The following is a 9,604-nucleotide window of genomic DNA, read 5'->3' as shown; positions in this document are numbered from 1 at the left end:
AGCCAACTTGGTGAACTACTTTCAGACTTCCGGTTCTAAAATGGATCGATGATGGTTAAGCCAAAGGGGTTAGCGGAGTTGGAGTGGGCCTTGGCTGCTGTCAGATGGGTAGTTGGGGTTGGACTCTCGCGGGTGCTACCCTCTTGCATAAGAAAAAGCCCAGCATAAAGCCTTGAGGGTGAGGGTCCTAACCTTGCATTTTAAGCCACTGGGACGGCAATGTTATCTCCAGTCCGGAACTTTGGCTTCTCAGGCAAAATATAGATTAAAAAGGGGTGATGGTGAGAAAAAAAGAAAAAAACAGAAAGATGTTATTCTTGCCATTTAAAGCGGCTCCAACTTTAACCAACTTGAATGAAAGGATTTGTGTCTTTGAATGCCAACTGGCTTGACTTGAGGTTATTAGCTCCCCCAAAAAATCAGGGCCTTTGGACAATTAGATATTTTATCCCAAACCTAATCTTATGTTGGATAATTAGATATTCTATCCCAATCCTGATCTTCTCTCTCGTTGTCACTATAAAATATTAGAAGGGTCTCTCTCTCTCTCTCCAAAGTCACCTTGGAACTTTTTGCTCTGTGACAGACATTATTTCGAACTCTTTGAAAAGGTATAACATTATTTTATCCTCAGCACTACTGTCTCACATTGATCTTTGTCCCTTGTGGGCTTTTTCCCTTTCTTTTATCTCCTATCATGTGGGTTTATTGGTTGACTTGACTCTCTCTCTCTCTCTCTCTCTCTCTCTCTCTCTCTCTCTCTAGCATGTTTTGAATATGCTCTGTTCTAACTTCCAACAGACTGATTAGATCTGTGAGGATCTTCTGATATCAGCAACTGTTTCGAAGAGAGTGAAAAGTTGAAAGGGAGGATTCAGCAATGGCAGGGGGGGTCATGGTTCATGGGAAACCCGGAAGAGCGGAGCTCTACGAGGGGAAGGTCACGAGCTATGTGGTGTTCGCCTGCATGGTTGCAGCTTTAGGTGGATCCCTGTTTGGATATGATCTTGGAATTTCTGGTGAGCTTTCTGCTTCTTTTTATGTTCTTACCATGTGTTTTTTTCTCTTGTTATTTGGTTTGGTATTGGTCATACGTCATAGTTGCTCTCGTGGTTAATTGTGGATAGTTAAGGAGATCCACTGATCTGGGTGATTTGAATTTGTATCATGAAAGATCTAGACTGTGTTGGCAATGATAAGTTGGATGTTCTTGGTGAGGTTGGGCTGTGGTGCTCTGTTTGAATGAAGATGTGATCTTTTTCCTCTTTTTGAGTGTGGATGGGAATGATCTGGGTGTTTTCTAATCTTGATATCCTAAGATCTCTCTCTCTCTCTCTCTCTCTGCCATTATAATTAATAAGGATTTGGCCCTTGAAGAATGATTTTTTATTTTTCAGATTTTTTTCATCTGCCTTATAGTGATTTGAAGCAAGGATAAACTTTTCGTTGGTCTTCTCTAAATGTGTCGGTGATCAATTTCAGTTAATGAAATCTGATTTTAATGTGTTGGAGTTGGTTCTGTATTATTTTGTTTTTAACCATATTGTGGTTTTGTTGCTTGTTTTCTTTTTCTCTTTGTGATCATTCATTGGGGGTTATGTATTTCATTTCACGCTGTATATAAAAGCAAGGTGGAGGTATTCTCGGCCAAAAAAAAAAATTTGTCCTAAAATTGCATAAAACATGAAAAGATAACCGAAGGAATATTAAATAGTCTTGTCCTTCGTACTCATCTAGTCTGTTTTACCTTCTCCTTGTACTTCAGATAAAATATTAGTACTTTAAAATTCACGTCCTTCCTCAATTCTCATTGATCTAACCTCATCCCTGTGGTTTTGGCAAAATTTGTTTACCTTATCTAACGGTGCCTAAAATTCCTTTTAAATAAAGTGTTCATTTACTGTATTTAAATGCTGCCTGTCCCCTTTTTCCTACCTTTTGCCAAATGTTGATTATTAAACCCTCTCAAAAGCATGATGTTACTTGTATTTATCCTTTTTAACCATTTGTAACTAGATTTAAAATCGATTCTTCTTTACCTCTCTCTCTCAACACTTCAAGATTTAAACAGCTATCTGCTGATAGCCTGCCACCTCTATTGTCATATATCCAAAACTCCACCTTTTCTGTGAAATCCAAGAAGATTCCCAATTAATATAACTGGCAGCATGGCATGATGGGGCTTGACTTTTGATATGTATTCTTGGTCACTGTATGACAACTGTAGCTAGTACGCAAATCCTACCTAGCAGATAGATCCACGACAAACCAAAACTACACTTTTTTAATATCAATACAAAAAGAGAAAAAAAAGAAGCAAGAGGAAAACAAAACCTACTATTAGCTTTTTGAGAAGTTCATGAACCCCTCAATAGAACCACCTTAAAATTTCTTTCAAACTTTTCCATTTCAAAAAAGCAAGTTTGCTCTTCCTGTCCCAAACCTTTTTACATCTATGAGCATTTCAGGTGGAGTCACCTCCATGGATGAGTTCCTCAAGCTCTTTTTCCCAAAAGTATACGAAAGGAAGCAGCATACTCTCCATGAAACAGATTACTGTAAATACGACAATCAAGTCCTCACACTCTTCACTTCCTCCCTATACTTTGCTGGCCTCGTTTCCACATTTGGAGCATCTTATGTAACCAGGAGCAAGGGAAGACGAGCCAGTATAATTGTAGGTGCACTGAGTTTCTTCTTAGGTGCAATCATCAATGCATTGGCAATGAACATTGCCATGTTGATCACCGGTCGCATACTTCTTGGAGTTGGCGTTGGATTCGGCAATCAAGTAAGTTCAGCTGCAGCATAAGGCAGCCCCATGTTGAAATTTTCTTTTCAGAGGAAGAACTAACTGTTATCTTTTACAGTCTGTTCCTCTCTACCTCTCTGAGATGGCACCTGCAAAGATCCGAGGAGCAATGAACTTGATGTTCCAGTTCACTACATGCTTCGGTATACTGGTTGCAGACATAATTAACTACTACACTGAGAAGATCCATCCTTGGGGCTGGAGACTTTCTGTTGGTTTGGCCACAGTTCCAGCAACTCTAATGTTTGTGGGAGGCTGGTTCCTCCCAGAAACTCCGAACAGTTTAGTGGAACAAGGCAGAATGGAAGAAGCTAAGGACGTTCTGCGGAGGGTGAGAGGCACCCTGAATATAAGCGCAGAGTTCGATGACCTTGTCGAAGCTAGCGAGGCTGCACGGGCCATCAAACACCCCTTCCGCAATTTGCTCAAGCCAAAGAACAGACCGCAGTTAGTAATTGGTGCGCTTGGGATTCCTGCATTCCAGCAACTGTCTGGCATGAACTCTATCCTCTTCTATGCACCAGTTATGTTCCAGAGCTTGGGTTTCGGTTCGGGCGCTTCGCTATACTCCTCCATAATAACCAGTGCGGTCCTGGTTGCTGCTACTGTTGTGGGCATGGTGCTTGTAGATAGGAAAGGTAGAAGGTTTCTGTTCATGGAGGCTGGCACGCAGATGATCATTTCCATGGTAATTTGTGCATGACCATTCTTCCTCCACTCCTTGAATGTTTAATTTGTTCAACTTCCCAGATTACAAATATTTTCCAGAACTGCAACAGCTTTGCTTTGTTAGTTCAGGCAGTCTTCTGAAAGCTACTGTATTGAGCCACTTGAAATTTTGTTGCAGGTAATTATTGCAACACTTCTTGGACTAAAGTTTGGCCACAATGAGCCACTCCCAAAATCATATGGTGTGCCTCTTGTGATCATGACATGCTTGTTTGTAGCTGCATACGGTTGGTCATGGGGTCCTCTCGGGTGGCTCGTGCCGAGTGAGATCTTCCCTCTAGAGACCAGGTCTGCAGGCCAGAGCCTTGTCGTCTGCGTCAACCTCTTCTTCACAGCAGCCATTGCCCAATGCTTCCTTGCTTCTCTGTGCCACCTGAAATATGGAGTCTTTCTGCTGTTTGCTTGCTTGATCATCATCATGAGCCTTTTCATCTTTTTCCTCTTGCCTGAAACCAAGCAAGTTCCTATAGAGGAGATGAGTGCACTATGGGAGAACCACTGGTTCTGGAAAAGAATAGTCCTCTCACCTGAAACCAAACAACCACCCATCTGATGTATTTGGCATTTCAATGTGCACAGTATAATTAGATGTGCATACTTTCATTTTTTTCAACAGAAAATTTCCATGTCATTTATTATTTTGTCACATGCAGTTCCGTAAAGACATGATTACGCAAATGTCCATGGCAAAGATTGTATGTTGGAGCATCACTGAAGGATTTATCCGGTTGCCCAAATGCTTTCCATTGAAAAAAAATAAGATGTTTAAAAAAGAAATGGCATCAATGAAGTAATGAGAACTACATAATGTGTTGTTTCAATTGCCCATTTCTTTATTTTTTTATCTTCTTTTAGGCCCTGTTTGAGAAGAGGAAGAGTTGGAAAAGTTTCCCCGATCAGTTTTCTCCACTTTTCCTAGAGAAAAAGGTCCTGTGTGAGGACATCCCATTTTTTTCTCAGACAAACTTTCCAGAAAAAGGTTTACCTAAATTATTTGCCCTGCAATCAAATGAGACCTAATGAGCAGGTCCTAAACAGTCTTTATCTCCTAAAACCATCCTAAAGGGCTCCAAATGATAAAGTTTCAAGTGTTTTTCTTAATCCAAACGCATAGATATAATCTATGATTTACCTAGTATAAAATGTGTATCATTTTTCAAATTTAGATGCACATTTAGACTGACTAAAAATCCACGGCTCAAATTACACCAAAGCTTGGTGAAATAGAAATCAAAGTTTCTGATGCAGTCCCAATTTATGCGGATTAAGAACCTGATCCAAATGATGCATTCTTATTTTGAAACTGTACTCAAACTCCCTAGGATCCGGACTCATATCCAAAACCAAGGTCCCTCAAGCTCAACCAAGCTGCCCGAAGATCCAAAGCCGCCCCAATTGGAATCCATTTTAGGAAGCAGATCTAAGTGGATTGGATCCACCAAGGCAAGATCCAGTCATCCAGACCCAATCTACCTCAACCATGTCGCCACCTCAGCCATGCATCCACCTCATCATCCAAGTGAGACCCACAAGGGGGCATCCCCTCTATAAGCTACTCTTGGCTAGTTGGCCTCACTCAAGAGTCCTTGAAGGCTTTTAAAAATGGTGTTACCCTTGGGCTGCCCTCCTTTATGGCCTTAGAACCCAAGAATCTCTTAGAATTAGTGGTTCACATTAATGATTTACTTAAGTGCTTAGAGTAGTGGGTATTTGCTTTTAATATTTATAATTATGCAGGAGCTTCCTTTGGCCTATAAAATGGGCTCACTTGGTGTAGTTGAGAACATTAAAGAAATGAGATAGCAATTTCTTTTCTTTTTCTTTCGGTGTGTCCCACTCTTTCTCCTTCACCTTTCCTCTTGGCCTCTAGGCCTTCTTTACCTTTTTCCCTCAGCCCTTATGCCATTGTTTGCTCAAGGTTTTTCTGCCAAGAGTCACCGTTGACTTCTTGAAGGTATCCTATCTAGGACTAGGTTCCATCCCAGTTCATTTATCATGTAGTACATACAAGACAACTAGTGAACTTGCATCCTTTCAGGAGAGCCCAATGCTCTGACATGTCCCAACTCCTAGCCAAACACGGTTCACAACCTGACCAACTTCTTGTGGGATTCATAGATCTACATAAGAAAAATTTATGAAATCCAAAGTTGTGACACGATCACTGACAATATGGTGGATGGATGTAGGATGATGGTTGGAAAAGGTGCTTAAAGAACTTTCGATCATGCACCTAGAGAGACTAGTCCAGTCACTCTCTCAGCACATTCTTGTGCTAGGTTAGACGAGGTGTTGTAGAAGGTTGAATTGCAACAAATTCTCAGCCACCCACAGGTTGAGCATGATTGGACTGCTTCCTTGTGTGCCTCCTCGACATTACGCGCACTACTATGCTCCGTAAATTGCCTTGTCATTGTGAGGCTGTAGTTGTCGCATCAACTAGGCAACTCGGTGCCACCATTATATATTAATGTTGAAGGATGCATAAACAAGTTTTAGTTAGAGATGCATGCCTTACTACAAAATGTGGTGTTTGACCTCAGTGATGAAAGGAGGAAAATGGAGGGTCAGAAGGTGAATAAGCTTGGATTAGTGCTTACCCCCCATTGCCCTTCCAAGGATCTCATGGTGCCCCCAAGAGTCTTCCTAACAGACAGCACTGCCTATGATGTCTTATGCCAAGTGTGCAAGCCAATCAGAAGCTTGAATCTTCCTTCTCCCATTCCTTACTTAGGAAGGAAACAAAACCAAAGGCTTCAAGACCATGAAAAGAACTTCACAAATGAAGAGAGCCTTCCCTCCATGAGTGAGCAAATCAATTTGTTCGAACAACCCTTCCAAAAGAGCCAAAATGCTTAAGGCTTTGAATTCTTAGGGGCTTTTATCATGTATGTTGGCGATAACTTCGAATTTCATGTCAAAAGGCACAATGATTCACTCGAGTCCAGCTGGAGCAATGCAAACAAGGGCTACCTTGGTTCTATGTTTAATCCTGAAGGATTAAAATATGACAAAAGCAATTGAACTACGAAGGCAATGGGCAGGTATTGGATCCTCATATGTCTCCTTCCTATCATTCTTTGTGTATGGACATTTAAAGCATTACCAAATGAAACCAAGCCCATCTAAGACTTTGACAAGACCTCAATAGCTTACCTAAGACTTCGTGTATCCCACTCGAATTATGTAGAAACCAAGCAGATTTCAAAAAAAAATCAGGCCTACCCAGGATAAATCCAGGTTTGATTTTTGGATCCAATGTTTTTTGGTATGCCGAGAACCAACCTGCCAAATTTTAAGATTTATTAAGTTTACAATGCAAAGAACTTAATTTTTTGGTTTAGACTGTCGGTACCCAAACTGGGTCTCTCCTGTATAGTCCTAGAATTTTGCACAACTTCCAAAAATCATTTCTCCCTACTCTGATGGCCTATAACTTGATTTTTGAATAGTACCTTCTCTGAGGTGTCCAGAATCAGCTCACAAAAATCTCAAAAAATTTTAAAGCACCAATTGAGAGAACCAATTTTTCTCCCCAAGTTTGTCTGAACTACCCTGACCTGCCTCCCCTGAGTTTGTGGAACCTAAATCCCTTTATCAAGTCAGACCATGTCCAATTAGCTGATAAGGATGAGTGTAATGGTACAACCATAATAAAAGAATGAAAGGAAGATCAAGTGATGGGATGTACATGTGAAGGCATTGTATACCAAGTCAATATATACGTAATAATTCTGGCTGTCGGTCATGTACACCTCTTGCTCAACTAGGATTGAGCATGGTCCAACACACCCTTGGTGTTAAGCTAGTCCATGGTTGATAGTCTATCTCCAACCCTAGAAGCTGGCCATGGAGTTGCTTGTGGTTCTTTAACCACCTCATATCATGTCATGGTTAATAGTCTTAAGGATTGCACCTTGCATGATCATGATTTAAACAACTGGGAATCAAGTATTGATTCAACAGTAGATCATATGTCATCCGGTTACAAGGATGAATTATTGATGTCACTTAGTTGGTGTGCATTGGATAGGAAAGATGGTTGTATAACCCAACAATATTTCAATTTGCCCATAGAAGGAATGACAAATGTCATGGATTTGGATGACAAACCATTGCATGAACAAGTTCAGACATTGCTCTACAGATTAACAGTGCATGTGAAGATCCAAGGTGATCAATGAGTTGCTAATGATCCAATCACCTTAAAGGTCTAGACATATGACAAGGAGACTGACTTCGAACCTAGTAGTTAGGAGAACTTTGCCCTTCCTTCTCTTCAGCGAAGTCCAGACCATGACAAGGACTGAAACATGAAGTGGTAGCATGCTCGGTCATTGCAATAGAAGATATCAAAGTGGCACAACAATGAAGTGATGAGTGCTTCATTAGAGGAAACATTGCCTAAGGGACTAGGCAAATCTCAATGGAGGGGGTGATGCGGTATCAATTTGTGTAGACTTAAAAACATATCCAAATGATGTATTCTCATTTTAGAATTGTACTCAAGCTTTCCAGGATCCAGACCATATCCAAAACCAAGGATGCCCAAGCCGCTCTAAGATCTAAAGCTACCCAAATTAGAATCCATTTCAAGAAACGAACCCAAGTGGATTGGATCCACCAAGCCAAGATCCCATCATCCAGACCCAATCTACCTTAAGCATGTCACCATCTCAGTCATGCATCCACCTTATCATCCAAGTGGGACCCATAAGTAGGTGTCCCCTCTAGACTCCACTATTGTCTAGTGGTCCTCACCCAAATGGTGCCACCCAAGAGTCCTTGAAAGCTCTTAAAAATGATGTGACCGTTAGGCTTCCCTCCTTTATGGTCTTAGACCTCAAAAATCTCTTAGAATTAGTGGTTGACATTAGCTATCTACTTAAGTGCTTAGAGTAGAGGGTATTTGCTTTTAATTGCTTTTAATTTATGTAATTATGTAGGAGCTTCCTTTGGCCTATAAAAGGGGCTCATTTGGTGTAGTTGAGAACATAGAAGAAATGAAATAGTCATTTTTTCTCTCTTTCTTTGGGAGTGTCCCACTCTTTCTCCTTCTTCTCCTTTTCTCTTGGCCCTTAGGCCTCCTTCACCTTTTTTTTATCCCCTAGGTCCTCGTTTGCTCAAGGCTTCTATGCCAAAATCCACCTGATTAGGTTTGATAGAATCCATGACATTTGGATCAATTTAGGGATGGATTGGATTGGATATAGCTCGGGTTTTTTGGATCTAATCTCATTGGATTGGACTCATAGGGTCGGATGCTCTAAACAATATCATTATTATTTTGATAAAAATTTTGGTTGATTGATGGCTCATCTATTAAATTGGAGTCTACCTTGATGCTCCTCATTTTGAGGGTATCAAAATTGACTATGTACATGCCCAAATTGGTGTTGATTTGAGCATTTTATCATCGATCAAAGTCCATGCCTAATTGTAGGTCAAAATTTACTGTTTTTCAGTATCGACTAATTTTTCTTGCAGATCCGTGTATGTATGATTAAATATAAAACCATCACGATGATCTACGTTTCGAGGGCTATCAAATCTACTATTTAAACATTAAATTTTAATGAGTTTTTGGGTTTGTAGGTCTATCAAAAGGTTACCATGTTACTAGAGTCTAAGCCAGGGTAAGAGGACCCCACCTTTTTTCTCTAGCTTAGTTAATTTCAAAATTTAATAAGTTAAGGCCCATAATTTATTTAATTATTTTATTAATAAAATTTTTTAATATATATTAACCTCTTATAATAGAAATTAGACTCTTGCCTAAGCTCATCTATAAATAGAGACCCTCCTAGGAAAGATTAACAAGGTTAGTTCTCTCTCCCTATTGAAGTGTATTTTTTTCTCTCTTCTTCCTCACACCTTGACCAACTTTGATGAGTCATCTCAACCTTTCCTTAAGCCTAAACCTACCATAGCCCACTCCTCAAAATGTTAAACTCAACACTTACCTAGATTCAGCCCTGCTCTGAACTGTAAAATTTGACCCAACTTGCAGACCTAATATCTGCTTGCCCTGAAGTCATTTAGGGATGATATTTGAACTATAGA

General features: G+C 40.2%; 1 protein-coding gene across 1 annotated transcript; it reads left to right on the top strand.

The window, feature by feature from the left end:
* Positions 1 to 880: 880 nt before the first annotated feature.
* LOC149828768 (sugar transport protein 14-like) lies at positions 881 to 4,161 on the top strand. Its single transcript, XM_090016964.1, has 4 exons — positions 881 to 1,019; positions 2,469 to 2,791; positions 2,871 to 3,500; positions 3,660 to 4,161. The coding sequence occupies exons 1-4, from the start codon at positions 881 to 883 to the stop codon at positions 4,092 to 4,094; spliced, it is 1,527 nt and encodes a 508-aa protein (XP_089873090.1). The 3' UTR covers positions 4,095 to 4,161.
* The last annotated feature ends 5,443 nt before the right edge of the window (positions 4,162 to 9,604 follow it).

This window comes from Nuphar pumila, chromosome 9 (genome assembly GCF_984573655.1).
Source record: "Nuphar pumila chromosome 9, dmNupPumi1.hap1.1, whole genome shotgun sequence".
In the NCBI taxonomy this organism is placed as follows: domain Eukaryota; kingdom Viridiplantae; phylum Streptophyta; class Magnoliopsida; order Nymphaeales; family Nymphaeaceae; genus Nuphar; species Nuphar pumila.
Note: the sequence above shows the minus strand (reverse complement) of the source record. Positions and strands in the feature narration are given on the sequence as shown.

Bases quoted from the DNA above. Each gene is read 5' to 3' on its own strand.
- LOC149828768 (XM_090016964.1), top strand. From the start codon at position 881: ATGGCAGGGGGGGTCATGGTTCATGGGAAACCCGGAAGAGCGGAGCTC. The intron at 1,020-2,468 runs GTGAGCTTTCTG...TGAGCATTTCAG, and splicing joins ATATGATCTTGGAATTTCTG to GTGGAGTCACCTCCATGGAT. The intron at 2,792-2,870 runs GTAAGTTCAGCT...TATCTTTTACAG, and splicing joins GCGTTGGATTCGGCAATCAA to TCTGTTCCTCTCTACCTCTC.